Genomic DNA, 16,783 nt, shown 5'->3' with positions numbered 1-16,783 from the left:
TGGAGTGTATGCTACAGTATATTAACTTCAGATGCAGTGTCTGGAGTGTATGCTACTGTGTATTAACTTGAGATGAAGTGTCTGCAGTGTATGCCACTGTGTATTAACTTCAGATGCAGTGTCTGGAGTGTATGCCACTGTGTATTAACTTGAGATGCAGTGTCTGGAGTGAATGCCAGTGTCTGGAGCAAATGCCACTGTGTATTAACTTACAGATGTAATGTCTGGAGTGTATGCCACTGTGTATTAACTTCAGATGCAGTGTCTGGAGTGTATGCCACTGTGTATTAACTTCAGATGCAGTGTCTGGAGTATATGCCACAGTGTATTAACTTCAGATGAAGTGTCTGGAGTGAATGCCAGTGTCTGGAGTGTATGCCACTGTGTATTAACTTCAGATGAAGTGTCTGGAGCAAATGCCACTGTGTATTAACTTCAGATGCAGTGTCTGGAGCAAATGCCAATGTGTATTAACTTCAGATGCAGTGTCTGGAGTGAATGCCACTGTGTATTAACTTCAGATGACGTGTCTGGAGTGTATGCCACTGTGTATTAACTTCAGATGAAGTATCTGGAGTGTATGCCACTGTGTATTAACTTCAGATGAAGTGTCTGGAAGGTATGTCACTGTGTATTAACTTCAGATGCAGTGTCTGGAGTATATGCCACAGTGTATTAACTTCAGATGAAGTGTATGGAGTGAATGCCAGTGTCTGGAGTGTATGCCACTGTGTATTAACTTCAGATGAAGTGTCTGGAGCAAATGACACTGTGTATTAACTTCAGATGAAGTGTCTGGAGCAAATGACACTGTGTATTAACTTCAGATGCAGTGTCTGGAGCAAATGCCAATGTGTATTAACTTCAGATGAAGTGTCTGGAGCGAATGCCACTGTGTATTAACTTCAGATGCAGTGTCTGGAGGGAATGCCACTGTGTATTAACTTCAGATGAAGTGTCTGGAGTGTATGCCACTGTGTATTAACTTCAGATGAAGTATCTGGAGTGTATGCCACTGTATATTAACTTCAGATGAAGTGTCTGAAGTGTATGCCACTGTATTAACTTAAGATGAAGTGTTTGGAGTGAATGCTACAGTATATTAACTACAGATGAAGTGTCTGGAGTGTATGCTACAGTATATTACCTTCAGATGAAGTGTCTGGAGTGTATGCTACATTATCGGCTATTTGATGTCAAACATATATTGTCATTTTGACACAGTCATAGAGAGGAAACCTGGTACATTTTTTTCCATTAGTAGCAAGGGGTCTTTTATATGCACCATTCCACAGACAGGATAGTACATACCACGACCTTTGATATACCAGTCATGGTGCAATCAGGAATATAGCAGTACATACTGCACAGCAGTACATATTGTACAGCAGTACATATTGTAAGCACCAAATTTAAGTCTCAGCAGGAAGTACTGTACTGCAGTACATATTGTATAGCAGGGATCAAACTTAAGAATTTGTTACCTATGGTAATCTTGAATGTTTTTGCTCACAGTTTTCAGCCTACCTACTGCAATGTTAAACCTGTAACTTTGGTAACAAATATAAAAACCAAATATATCCCTTCAAATGATGGCAGTGATTTGTATTTAGCTGCAAAAAAACTGCTATTGGTCATGCCCCGAACCTTTGGCAATTCAAATGATAGCTATGATAATTGCTGTTGGTACTGTCATTAAGTTTGAGCTCTTGTACAGTGTTGTAAGACACGAAGAGCACCACATACTTTTAGTACTGACAGTGACTCTTGTATGGTAACAAACAGAAATGTGCACTCAGTACACATGTAACTGGTTTTGATACTTGTCTGTGGCCTTTATTGTTTCTCTAAGTCGTAAACAGTGTATTCATGTAGTTTTTCACTTCTGTGTAATATATGGTTTTAAAATCACTGAAGTTGATGATATTTGTACAGTCGTATATAGGAAGTTATGTATGATGTTTTATCAGATTGTGAGATGGAGAACCTGATTTAGAATGCAAGTTTTATGATGGTGTGGAAGAAGTGGTTGGAATAGAGATAGAGATACTTGATACAGGAAATATTAAAAATCGTACATGATGCAGATCAATATTTTGTTAACATAAAATAATTGCATTAAACACCAGGGTGCCTATTTTTGAAGCTAGCTTAGCGCTACGATTTTTTAAAACCATCATAGGATCTGGCATATGTTGTAGTGACATTTTAGTCTACAACGGTTTATGATATCGTAGGCTAAGATGGCTTCGAATAGTTGTAGCCTGGTTTAATAAACAGTGATAAACTGGACATATGTGATATGTTTTAGAATTAAATTATTGTTTTTTTTTAGATTTGATGATGAATCTATCATCTGGCAACAGAACGTGAAAACACTTCAGAACAGTAAAATTGAGAATTTTATTTGAAATAAAAGAAACTTAACAAAGTGTGTTTTGTTGACTGAATATGTACTAGTCAACACTACAGTGATTTTATAACATTGACTGCTACATAGGTATTGATGCATTCATATGCATTTCAGGTAACCAATGACATTATTGTGATGTTATTAGATTGACTTTGTAAATTTGTTGAATTTCAAATAGCAACAAAGTGACAGAATGTTTCATTACTATCTTTTCAGTAAAAAGTAACATTTGCTAAAAAGTTGTAAGGTAAAAACCTTTTTTTTTTTTTTTTTAAATTTTCTTATAGTTTTTTAAAACGATTGTGTATGCAGTGTTCGAGATTAAAAACTTTGGGCAGTATCCCAGTTGGATACTAACATTTCAAAATCTGGTATCCCACCTGAGAATTTAGTATCCCACTTAAATGAAATTTATAAATAACATCGTAACAAACTTGGACGACACTGTTCTCGTTCCCAGTCTATTGCTACGCCGCAATCGAAATCGTGGAATTTGTGAAATTGGTAGTCAAACAGAATTTGCAGAAAGATTTGCTGCATCTATTTTTGCTTAATAATGACATAAATTAATATTTAGCAGTAATCTATAACTGTTTCCGACATTACTAATGATAAACCTACCTGCATCAATTTCCTACATACATGTATGTGGAATCAATATCTCAAATAAAATTTGAAGGGAGGAAACATCAAAAAAAAAACAATAGCGACTTAGCGGCTCCCAGTCTATTGCTACCTCGCTATTGCTCCAGTGTAGCATTAGACTGGGTATGAACCGGGGGAGATATTTTTACGGCATAGCATTAGACTGGATACGAGCTCGAAAATACTGTTACCTAACTTCAGTAAATGACCGACGTTCATTGTTTCAGCGAAAAATGAAAACGCAGGATTAAAAAAACCCAACAACAATGTTACATTACATTAGTATCCTGGTGGGATACTGGGTTATTGAAGTCTGGTATCCAAAATTAAATTCTGGTATCCCCGGGATATCGGGATACCGTTAATCTCGAACACTGGTATGATCTTTGTTAAGTAGAAATATTGAAATTTGTAAATTTTCTTATAGTTAAATAATTCCTATTGAGCAACATGAGAGAATATTTGTCATAGGCATAAAAAGATTATAGATATTTGCAAAGTTGAGCATACCCTGCCAGAACATTTAATCTTTGCATACATACCAGTTATTAAGAAGTATGTACACAATAGTTTGTACCAATCTACTGTTGAATAAGATATTGCGCAGCTGGTCAAACACATTATGTTTAAATAGTCAATAAAAATAATCAGTGCCTCAAATGTTTTTTCCTCCATATTACATATATATATATATATATATATATATATATATATATATATATATATATATATATATATATATATATATATATATAAAAAGCACATAGAATGAACAGTTTGTATTTTGGATATAAAAATATATTTTTGGTGAGCAAGACGACAAAATTAGCTTCTTTTTTCCCCCTAACCAATCCGAATTATACTACTTTCTTGTTTGATATATTGTTTAGCTGGGTATGTAACCAACCTGGATGTAATTTTACAAATTGTAGTTGTCCTGTCAGCATATGGTAGGGGCTGCCTTTCTGATGTTAATTTGTACCTTGTAATAATGATACACTTTATTAGGGAAATTCAAATTAAGAACATTCTTGGTGGCAAAAAACAAAAACAAACAAAAACTTGATCCAAATCCAAATAAATATTTTGTCACATCTTCCACCATTTATGGACCTACCCCTACTATTTTTCTCAACTTTGCCATTGATATCTTAGCCTAAAAAATCTTTTTGAAAAAAATTAGTGCTACATGTATGTAATGTATGTTTTAAGAAATTTAATAAATAAAAACATATCCTGCATTACTGATTAATAATGTTCATTTTGAAAAGATGTTTGCCCTGCAGTCTACGTATGTGTCACTGTTCGGGTCCATGCACTCGAGCGTCGCCACGTTAAACCGGTTTGATCCGCGACAAGACACCTTGCTGAGGTTACCACGGCGACAGAGGTAGTACTGCGTGCACGTGTTGTCGTTCCAGTCGGGGTAGGAGTACTCTGAAACATCGGACGGACACGGGTAGCGTGGACAGTCAGGGTACAAGGTACTAGTTTCTGTTGGAAGAAGAAAGCAAATTTGATACGATGACATGCAGGCCCGTACGCAGAAATTTATAAGGGGGGGGGGGGGGGGCGTAATCGACGGCCCAAAGGGCCGGTGTTGCTAGGGGGTCCGGGGGCATGCTTCCCCGAAATTTTTTTAAATCTAGAATGCAGATGCATTTTCCTGCATTCTGGGAAGTAAATTTGTCACATCGTCGGACTATTTTTATTTTTTTAATACAACCACGGAAGGACCTCGGCAGACTATTAGGGGCGGGGGTGCGTACCCCTCGCGCGCACCCCCCCCCCCCCCCCTGCGTACGGGCCTGCATAGATAGCAAGATACCAGAAATTACATCAGATTCTAATGTAATAAATCTTGTCACAGTGTTGATAAAAGTAAGTTGCTAATTCCGTTTTTTTTAAAATCCATACAAAATTGTTAAAAGCCCAATGTGGCTGGTTCAAAATTTAGTTAGCTTACCCAGTGATCAACAGAAATTTTCCACACCGGCCTTGGTGGTGTCGTGGTTAAACCATTGAACATAAGGCTGGTAGGTACTGGGTTCGCAGTCCAGTACCGACTCCCACACAGAGCGAGTTTTAACGACTCGGTGGGTAGGTGTAAGACCACTAATACACCGACTTTCTGAGATAGTTGAGGTTCGCCCAGGACAGCGTGCTTGAACCTTACTGCATACAAGCACGAAAATAAGTATCAAAGAAGAAACATTTGTTCAAAACCAAGGACTAAATCAATGCAAATAATAATTGGAAATATAATGTTGGGACTTGACTGACAACAACCAAAGGTATCCATTCATAATGAAATCTAAGTTGATTTAGCCTTTGTACAAACATAATTAAAAGGAATATATTAGACTAACCCTGGATTAATTTAACTATGCTTTGAAAAGTAATTTTTTTTTTATTTAACGACGACACTAGAGCACATTGGTATTTTATCTTATCGGCTATTGGACGTCAAACATATGGTCATTCTGACACTGTTTTTTTTAGAGGAAACCCGCTGTCGCCACATAGGCTACTCTTTTATGACACAGCAAGGGATCTTTTATTTGCACTTCCCACAGGCAGGACAGCACAAACCATGGCCTTGGTTGAACCAGTTGTGGATCACTGGTTGGTGCAAGTGGGTTACACCTACCCACTGAGACTTGCGGAGCACTCACTCAGTGTTTGGAGTCGGTATCTGGATTAAAAATCCCATGCCTCGACTGGGATCCGAACCCAGTACCTACCAGCCTGTAGACCGATGACCTAACCACGACGCCACCGAGGCCGGTAAACTATGATTTGAAGAACTGGACCTAGAATTATACCTGTTTCACACAGTGCCCCGGTGAATCCTTGTAGACACTGACAGATGAACGAATCGCCACTTTCCAGGCAGTAGCCGCCGTTAAGACACTGGTTGGGAAAACACGACGAACGGCCATCCACTGGGTAAATAATAACAAAATAAATTAGTATGTGCATACAGGTACATTTTTGATCAATCACTCAGTTTGGTATCAGCTTTGATGGAAATAAGATCTATTAGTTTTCTATGGACTGTGAGAGCAGATATGCTGGTGAATTACTTTTCATTGAATGCACAGTTTTGAAAATTTAGAAAATATTTAAAAAAAATATTTTCAAAAGAAAAGCATTATCCCAGCATCGCTTGAATCCACCTTTGATCTTACAAAACACAACTGTTCAAAAGTTCCTGTAATAAAGTCGTAAATAACTAACATTAAACCGGATGATAAGTTTATTTCCCCTATAACTTACCCATGATATCCATGTCATAAACCCATGTGATAATTTACTTTATTAACTCGGTTAATAATGGTATGCAAATGTGCAAGGTCTCTAGGTTATGTGTTGTTGTGGATGGGTCATTTGCTTACAAGCCAACAAGACCCGTGTACCTGAGCGTAACGTTTCCAAAGATTTGTTTAAAATGCGTGACGTCAAACTAATATGTGCTAATCGTGATGACGTCATATTATCGATGGTGGCGACTTCAGTACTGTGATTTACTAAAAAAAACCTTAATTAAAATGTTATTTTAGAAGTGTTATAGGATAAATAGAATTCGCTACTCGTTTTTTTTAATATGTAAACTATCAACCTCGTCTAGTTAATCGGTATTTGTCTCGGCAGAGCCTCGACAAATACCGATTAACTTAGACTGTTGATATTTTCCATATTTTAAAATACTCATGACGAATCCTCTATATAAACTATATAACAGATAAAATATTTACCTATGTCACACCGAGTCCCTGTAAATCCTTGTTGACACTGACACGAAAAACTGTTCCCCGACTGGAAACAAACGCCATTGTTGCTGCACGGATTCGGAGAACATGGTAACCCGCCGGTTGCTGAAGGAAACAGAAATGTTAACATAAATTTCTGTTAATAACGCACACAAAATAAACGTACACATGTATCAGCAACATACACAGAACAACACCCATAGGCTAGTCGCGGATTTATAAACCAAATGTGGCCAATTGTATACCCCATTCCTTGCAATGTTCTGTAACACTAAACCACAACCTGATATCGTGTAACCGTTACAGAACGGTCTGGGCGTAAATGAAGTTCTGTTCTATTCTTTTAATTGTGGGGTAGACACTCTATTCCGTTCACCGACACCATGGCATAATATGATCTGTTTGTATTTTTATTTATTTATTTTGGTTTGTTTAATAAATATTTGGACAAACCACCCCACCCCACCCCACCCACCCCACTAAAAAAAACCCCGAAAACAAAAACAAAACCCCCCACCAACAAAAGAAAAAAGACAACGCCCCTACCCCAAAACAAACGAACAATTGAAACACCTGTGATAGCCACGATCCCAGTCAAGTTAGAGCATTACATAATTGTTGGCCATATCACAAATTTGACTACCTATGTCACACCGAGTTCCTGAAAAACCCTGTTGGCACTGGCACGAGAAACTGTTTCCCGACTCGAAACAAACGCCATTGTTGCTGCACGGATTCGGAGAACACTGTGAGCCTTTTGGTCCTGAAGCAAACAGAAATCGTAATATGAATGAAGTAAACTTACATATCAGCAACATACACATAGCATGACAACACAATAGGCTAGTAACGGATTTATACAATGGGAAATTAATTGAGCAGCCCTCCTTGAAACAATAAACGACACCGAGTTACCCTTTGATAAAGATGCAAGATTAATTGATTTATCCTTAGATGCTGAATTACATTGAGAATGGCATCAGTTACCACTTAATCGTGTGAGCCGACTCGCCAGGGGAATGTTAAAGTTAGTTTTGTTTAACGACACCACTAGATCACATTGATTAATGATTTTAATTAATCATCGGCTATTGGATGTCAAACACTTGGTAATTCTGACACGTAGTCATCAGAGGAAACCCAATACATTTTTCCAAATGCAACAAGGGATTGTTTATATGCCCTTTCCCACAGGCAGGAAAGCATATACCACGGCCTTTGACCAGTTGTAGTGCACTGGTTGGAACGAGAAAAACCCCAATCAGTTGAATGGATCCACCGAGGTGACTCGAGCCTTAGAGTAAAGTGATTTAAAAAAAGATGTCTATAATAATTACTGAAATGACATGACCACTATAACACTGTACCCACTGTTACAGTTATAACATGACCACTATAACACTGTACCCACTGTAACAGTTATAACATGACCACTATAACACTGTACCCACTGTTACAGTTGTAACATGACCACTATATTACTGCACCCACTGTAACAGTTATAACATGACCACTGTAACACTGTACCCACTGTAACAGTTATAACATGACCACTATAACACTGTACCCACTGTTACAGTTGTAACATGACCACTATAACACTGCACCCACTGTAACAGTTATAACATGACCACTGTAACACTGCACCCACTGTAACAGTTATAACATGACCACTATAACACTGTACCCACTGTAACAGTTATAACATGACCACTATAACACTGTACCCACTGTAACAGTTATAACATGTCCACTATACCAATTTCTGATATATTTCCACTATACCAATTACTGAAATGACATATCCACTATTACAATTACTGAAATGATATGTACACTATACCAATTACTGAAATGACATATCCACTATTACAATTACTGAAATGATAAGTACACTATGCCAATTACTGAAACGACATATCCACTATTACAATTACTGAAATGATATATCCAATGTTACAGTTACTGAAATGATATATTCACTATTACAATTACTGAAATTATATATCCACTATTACAGTTACTGAAATAATATGTCCACTATACCAATCACTGAAATGATATGTCCACTATACCAATTGCTGAAATTATATATCCACTATACCAATTAATGAAATTATATATCCACTATACAAATCACTGAAATGATATACGCACTATTATAATTACTGTAATGATATGTCCACTATACCAGTTACTCAAATTATATATCCACTATACCAATTAATGAAATTATATATCCACTATACAAATCACTGAAATGATATACCCACTATTATAATTACTGTAATGATATGTCCACTATACCAGTTACTCAAATGATATATCCACTATTACAATTAATGAAATGATATGTCCACTATACCAATCAATGAAATGATATGTCCACTATTACAATTACTAAAATGATATATCAGCTATTACAATTACTGTAATGATATGTCCACTATTACCATTACTGTAATGATATAGCCACTATTACCATTACTGTAATGATATAGCCACTATTACCATTACTGTAATGATATGTCCACTATTACCATTACTGTAATGATATGTCCACTATTACCATTACTGTAATGATATGTCCACTATTACCATTACTGTAATGATATGTCCACTATTACCATTACTGTAATGATATAGCCACTATTACCAGTACTGTAATGATATGTCCACTATTACCATTACTGTAATGATATAGCCACTATTACCATTACTGAAACGAAATAAAAAACAATAATAATAAAAAAAAACAACTTTTTTTTACTGAAACGATATGTCCATTATACCAATTACTGAAATGATATTTCCACTATACCAATTACTGAAATGATATATCCACTATACCAAAAACTGAAATAATATGTCCACTATACCAATTATGAAATATGTCAACTATACCAATTATGAAATATGTCAACTATACCAATTATGAAATATGTCAACTATACCAATTACCAAAATTAATTGCACGACCAAATACTCCCGTTAAAACAAAACGATAAGTTATTCTTTGCCAGCTTTTCCAAGCATATTCATGTTAAGTTTATTTTGAGGCTTATATCGAATTAGAGTTCATGCAAAATGTCATGTTCACCCTATGCGTATATAATGTTAGAGCTACTAATGTGTATACACCGCCTACACTAATACAAACAACAAATAAAACCTGTTCCTCCACATCCGTCCACATTTGTTGGCCAATCACAGACGAACATTTCTTCTTTTGTATTGAAAGCGAGGCCATTTGGGCAGTGTTTTGGCACCCATCCCTTGTAATCACATTGGTAGAACACCGAACAGTCGTTGGGGTCCGCCCTGTATTTGTCTACTGTTAAATCACACGGTTCCAAGTAGTCCCTGGCAGCAACTGGAATTAAACATGTTTTATAATAATATAATACTTATCAATACTTATTTCTGCCTTTATACATACATCCATCCATCCACCCTTCCTTTCGTCTTTCCATCCATTCATCCATCCATCCATCCATCCATCCACCACATATCCATCTATCCACCCATCCATCCATTCATCCATCCATCCTTCCATACACACACACACACACACACACACACACACACCAACCCAAACATCCATTCATCCTTCCACCTACCCACGCACCCACCAAGTCATCCATCCATATATCCATCCATCCATCCACCCACCCACGCCACCCCATCCATCCATCCATCCATCTACCCATCCATACTATCCATCCATCCATCCATCCATCCATCCATCCATCAATCAATCAATCCATCCATACTATCCATCCATCCATCCATCCATCAATCAATCAATCCATCTATTCACCAATCCATCATTCCTTCCATTCACTCATTCATGCATCCAACCTTCAAATCAATCCATCCATCAATCCCATTTAATCAAAGTTTTGGTAGTTGTACAATGTTGAAAGAAAATGATTCTTAAAGATGAAAAGTAACATTAACAACTAACAAACCAATAGGCCTAACATCGTGACTAACTCGTATATGTGTTGAATAGTATGTCGCATTTACTGTATTATGGAGAGTGTGCGTTTATGTATATGATACAGTGGCGGATCCAGAAAATCCATTGGGGGGGGGGGGCAGTGACATGAGGTGGAATGTCAAAGGAACTTTGAGGGAGGTTTGGAAGGGGATCGTAAAAAAAATGAAAATTAATAGATAATAAAATTGTAACTATCGCAAAATTTAGGGGACCCTCCCCCCCCCCCCCATAGATCCGCCTCTGTGATAAACAAATAAACAAGTCCTCACCCCTAAAAACAACCCAAATAAACAAGCAAGGTAAAAATCACTTTGAAAGTTTAAAAGCACCAGTAGGAAGTGTTTTTAAAATGTTCACTAGAGGTGTGAGAAATGTTTAGTGTATTTCTGAATGTCAGCGGACCCGTGAAGGAAAACACGCACATGGATGTTAAATATGCGACCCGGGTGACGTCAAACCCTCTGATCAGCTAAGCAAACATTGCATCGTAAGAAAACGTTTACCTCTTTAAATGACTGAAATAGACTCAATACCATTAACTCCATTGGTTCGTCTGTGCTGTAATGTTTAAGGTCAGTGTTTCGTTCTGTAAGTTCAAACATTGGTTTCATAGTCCACCCGTGCACAAGACAAGGCACAAGAGGAAATCGACAATGCGGAGTTTACATACATCAGCAATATATCAGAATCATGATTTTGGGTTTTATTCACTCTCGTTCCTCTCATACACTTAAAGGGACAGACCCTAATTTTTAAACACTAAGGCATCTTTATTTTCACTATTAGAGCCGTTTGTGAAAACTGAAATCAAACATTACTTATATTGTATTGTTTAGATAATTCATTTCCGTACAGCTGAAGAGTTTCTGGTCACCATGCATTTTTCATATTTTAAAAAACGCATGTGCATCTGAGAAATAACAGTTATGGAGTCGAGTTTTAGTCTATTTTTAACGGTATTTCACCGTTTCAGCGTCACAGACTCTTATTTCAGTCTCTTGTAAAGTTATCCAAATGTGTTACAGGTTTGTAACTTAGCCAAACTTAGCGTCCATTTTTACCAGTTAAAACTCACGTCTCTTTAAAAACAAATACTCGGACATGATATGCCGAATGCTTGACCCCCAACTGCGGCTAATAAAACAATATGTTAAGAGTAACTATGGGTGTAACTGCCAGTACCACATTTAACTTCCTGATACTGTGGATGGTGTTTTTGGTTGGGGAAAAACCAGGTTAAAGTTTTGTTCAACACCACTAGAGCACATTGATTTATTTATCATCGGCTATTGGATGTCAAACATTTGGTAATTTTGACATATAGTCTTAGACAGGAAACCCGCTACATTGTTCCATTAGTAACAAGGGATCTTTTATATGCACCATCCCACAAACAGGATAACACATACCTCGACTTCTGTTATACCAGTCATGGTGCATTGGCTGGAACGAATTTATTTTTTTGGGGGGGGGGGGGGGGGGGGGTGAGTGGGGGGGGATGTGAGTGAAGTCAATATTTGCTGTTAGTATTTATATTATGTGTTCTCTTGTTTCTGTCCATCAGTGATCATCAAACGAGTAGTTACTATTTATTTATTTGTCTGTCTCTATATGACCTATATATAATGTTTTAATCTATAGCGATGATGCTAATATTATACATAAAGGATATTTCATGTTTTTTTGTCAAATATGGTTTATATATCATCAAGTGAAGTTTGCAATCATATCTCACGAGTCGCGCTTGCGCGACGAGTGTGATATGATTGCAAACTTCACGGATTTATTATATAAACTTCACATATTTATTATATAAATTTGGGCAATTTACCTTTATTTTTACAATGCCAGTAGCAAAATAGTTCCAGCTTTCTTACAGTGAAGATAACATTTTCTACAGTGACGATAACACATATTAAAGTGAAATAGTAAAAAGTTTCAATCTCAAATGTGTTATCATGACTGAGTGACTGATAACACTTTTATTTCACTGATATTTTAAGATATATCACTAATGTTATAAAGACTAGGATAAAAGGGTTTGATTACTAGAAGGAAAATAATGATTCAATTGACAAATTACATCCGAAACATGTTAGGATAATACTAAAACTATTAATTTTGTCAACAATGTATCATTTAACTAACTTTAAAGGTATTAACCAAATAGGCAAAACGACATTTTATAATTTGTAATTGGTCCTATTTCTGAACAACGTTAAAGTTTGTTTGTTTAACGACACCACTAGAGCACATTGATTAATTAATTAATCATCGGCTATTGGATGTCAAGCATTTGATAATTCTGACATGTAGTCATTTCTGAATAAAGAATATAAATATTATTGTAAGGTATTTGTATATAAATAACGACATTTTTGTTTTTTTGTCATACTATCAACCAAGTTATAAACAAATCCATTTTTATATATAGATTCAAATATACTAACACACATACATATATACATACATACACACACATACATACATACATACATACATACATACATACAATATATAGATACTCATACATCAATATATATATACACACACACACACACACGTTTATACAAGTATACACACATCATTACCTTTATACATGTATACATCCATCTATAAATACATACATACATGCATAATATCAACACGTAAATACGTACCCGCTGCTACGAAAAATACGAGACCAAGCATTGGTATGAGTTTTTAGCTCTCTCGCTGTATTGGCGACTGCTACGAGATGACGAACACACCTGTACAGGTAAGTTTTAAGTCTGAATCCAATTAGAAATACAGGTGGGACTAAAACGAGGGTAATCCAGCGTCAACACTGCAGTTGCTTTCTCTCTCACACACAACCGGGCAGTCGTGTTTGAAGAGAACTGCCGCTTTCCAAACGCTAGGGACACTTTTATTCACCAAAGGAAAAAAACCCAACGTCTGCACGCCCTTAATGGCTACTTTAGCTAGATGTATGTTTTGTCAGTTGGACAGAATGGGTGTGTGAGACAGGTAGAGAAAAAGGACACTTCGAGATTTTGCATAAATATTGTATAAAACTGTTTGCCAGGGTGCTTGTGTGTAACTGATTGTCGAGAAATTTGTTGTGACAATATATAATTGGACTTACAATTGCAAGAGAAAGTTGGGAACGTTCACTGGATTTTAAACACAATTATGATGAGATGTGTGTTTGAACTTTTTAAGATTTATTTTTTTATACGTGCTGTCTGTTATTAAAACACACGTTAGATTGGACGAATTAAAACCCAGATTGCTAACAGAAAAGGTTTTATTTATCATTTTAAGAATCGACGTGTACCATTTTGAAGAACGTCATCTCTTTTCATTCCAAAGTTTTGTTTGTGTTTATGTTTTTGTGATTATTTATTTATTTATTTAAATAAATTTATTTATTTTACTAATTTATTTATTTGCTTGTTTATTTATTTATTTTTTGTACATGTATTTTGTTTTTGTTTAGGATTTTGTGTGTTAGTTTTGCTACATTGCCACCTAGAGCTGTTGTGTGTGTCTTCACAGGGTCTGCCATTTTCGCAAGCCAAGGTACCATTCCGTATAACTGCTGCACTTCGCTACAGTCTTGTGGAAGGGACGTGACGTAGCCCAGTGGTAAAGCGTTCGCTTGCAGGGCGGTCGGTCTGGGATCGATCCCCGTCGGTGGACCCATTGGGTTATTTCTCGTGCCAGCCAGTGCTCCACAACTGGTATGTACTATCCTGTCTGTGGGATGGCGCATATAAAAGATCCCTTGCTGCTAATGGAAAAGAGTAGCCCATGAAGTGGCGACAGCGGGTTTCCTCTCTCAATACCTGTGTCTTACGCCATATAACCGTAAATAAAATGTGTTGAGTGCGTCGTTAAATAAAACATTTCCTTCCTTCCTTCTTCAGTCTAGTGGACGACATGTAGTCATTGAAACTAACATTTAGTGATTTTCATTCTTCCCCAATTAGTAGAAATTAATTCATGGGTTACAATTCACCGATATATGTAAAATGTGGTTGTTTTTGATGGACCAGTTATACCCCGTATGAGCCGTGAATACTAACTTTGGGTGGGGTCGGGTGCTGAGATGCGAACCCAGCACCTACTAGTATTTAAAGAGATCGCAAACCGCTGCAGATATCATGTTCCCACACTATCGTAAACTGGTTTACTATAAAACATTCCATTAGACCGTTGATTTAGCCAGTGCAGACCAACATTGGTTTTCATTAGATCTATCAACGGAGACGAGTGGCTGTGGTCATTGATGTATAATTTCAATTAGACTGCTTCTTGGCGTCGAGAAATCTGAAACTATTGAAAGCAAAAACTAACACAATTAGAAGTAGTGGGTTTGGGGCTGCCTAACTATACTTGTTGTCGTCCACTTATATAAAATTTGGTTCGTTTTCATCCGTAGTCGTGTTTGTTGAAGGAAGCTGATGCAGTTAAAACACACTTGGTCTTATTTCTACGACCGTGCTATTGTTAGCTGAGTAAACAAATTAACTGCAGCGATTGAGTCTCGCATGCGCACGGTGTTAGACGAGTAAACACTGCTTTCCTCGCTGATTGTATCTGCAAACAGTGTATCGTTAACTGGTGTAGAAAAAAAGGCACAGAAAATGAACAGAAGGTATCTCATGGCATTCCTTTGAATACTATTATGTTTTGGTTCATTAAAATGAAAAAAAGAAGAAGCAAAAACGCATCTCTGTACAATCCAGTTCATGATATATTTAAACAAAATAGTAGAATTATGATGGTGTAGCTGTTGATCATCAGTTTCAAAGCTAGGTGATTTTGACTACGCGGTAAAATACAGGTGTGAACGAAATACAATTCCGTAGAAAAAGGTGTATGTCTCCCTGGACTCTTATCTCCTGAGAATACAAGTCTTAGGTCTAGCATGTAGTAATGCAAGTCCTAGGACTTACATTCCCTGGAAATACAGGTCTGACTTGTAGGAATTCAAAGTCCTGGACAATCGAAATATAAGTCCGGTAGTATACATGGAAACTAAATTATAATGAAAACAAAGCGTAAAACAGTCTTTCTGTGGCAGCTAGTTTATAAACGGACACCTATTAATTAGCGGTGTAAAGTAGTATTTCTGTCACTGCTGTATAGGAAACGTAAGTCTGGAAGGAATAGAAGTACTAGGTAGAAAAAGAAACCCCATAAAAATAAACAAGGTATGAAAGTTAAGTGGCCTAGCAATCATCGCAAAATCCTTCACAAACTTCCTTTAATATCCTGCGAAGCCAAGAAAATTACATACCTCATTTCGTGTTTTTGGTCGGGGCCGGTCTAAACCGTTCTGGATCTTTTCTATATCACTAAATGAAACGACATGACAAAGGCATTTCTGTCCGGATTCCCTGGTACTTTGGACAACCTGAACCAGTTGATCAAGAGGTTCCTCAAAGTTGTCATAAAATATGGTGATGTCATCAAGACAGATGAGAAAAATCTTCATGTGTAACCTTTCAACACATTCAGCCATCAACCTCTGTGTGACGGAACATGCTCTTAATTTTGTTTTCGCCTGTGGCGATATTAATTGTTTTAGAGGGCCGTGTGCAGTTCCAATATGCACTTAAGCCTAGGTGGGCACTTTGTTACGTAATACCTCTGCGCGACGGTGGTCGTGCTGTTTTCAATACACACCCAGACCAGATGCGGAGGCCATGTGGCCAGTAGTTACGTAATACCTCCGCGAGTGCGGTTTTTATAACCGTGATTTGGCGACTAGGCGCCAGCAAGTCTGGCCATCTAAGGAAAATTGTCGTCTTGGTCGCTGTGGAAATATCACTTGTAGGTATTCGGTACCGCGATGTGTCCCCAGGCGATATTCGGTTTTATAATAAATAGCTAGGGTTTTAGAGATATGAAAGAGAAACATAGGAAGGCTTCCAGGGAGAACGTTGTCCGTCCGGACTG

At 37.0% G+C, this 16,783-nt stretch overlaps 1 protein-coding gene across 2 annotated transcripts; it reads right to left on the bottom strand.

Moving 5' to 3' along the window:
* Positions 1 to 4,015: 4,015 nt before the first annotated feature.
* On the bottom strand, positions 4,016 to 7,073 carry LOC121367653 (delta-like protein 4). Of its 2 annotated transcripts, none has more exons than XM_041491947.1 (3): positions 6,817 to 7,073; positions 5,884 to 6,003; positions 4,016 to 4,552 (listed from the first exon to the last, which is right to left on the bottom strand). In XM_041491947.1, exons 1-3 carry the CDS (start codon positions 6,959 to 6,961, stop codon positions 4,317 to 4,319), a joined length of 501 nt encoding a protein of 166 aa, XP_041347881.1. In that variant the 5' UTR covers positions 6,962 to 7,073; the 3' UTR covers positions 4,016 to 4,316. The 2 variants fall into 2 exon arrangements, with proteins under 2 accessions (XP_041347881.1, XP_041347883.1); XM_041491949.1 differs by lacking the exon at positions 6,817 to 7,073 and adding an exon at positions 6,338 to 6,384.
* Between the last annotated feature and the right edge of the window lie 9,710 nt (positions 7,074 to 16,783).

Source organism: Gigantopelta aegis, chromosome 3, assembly GCF_016097555.1.
Source record: "Gigantopelta aegis isolate Gae_Host chromosome 3, Gae_host_genome, whole genome shotgun sequence".
Lineage (NCBI taxonomy): Eukaryota > Metazoa > Mollusca > Gastropoda > Neomphalida > Peltospiridae > Gigantopelta > Gigantopelta aegis.
This window is presented reverse-complemented; position numbering and strand designations above follow the sequence as displayed.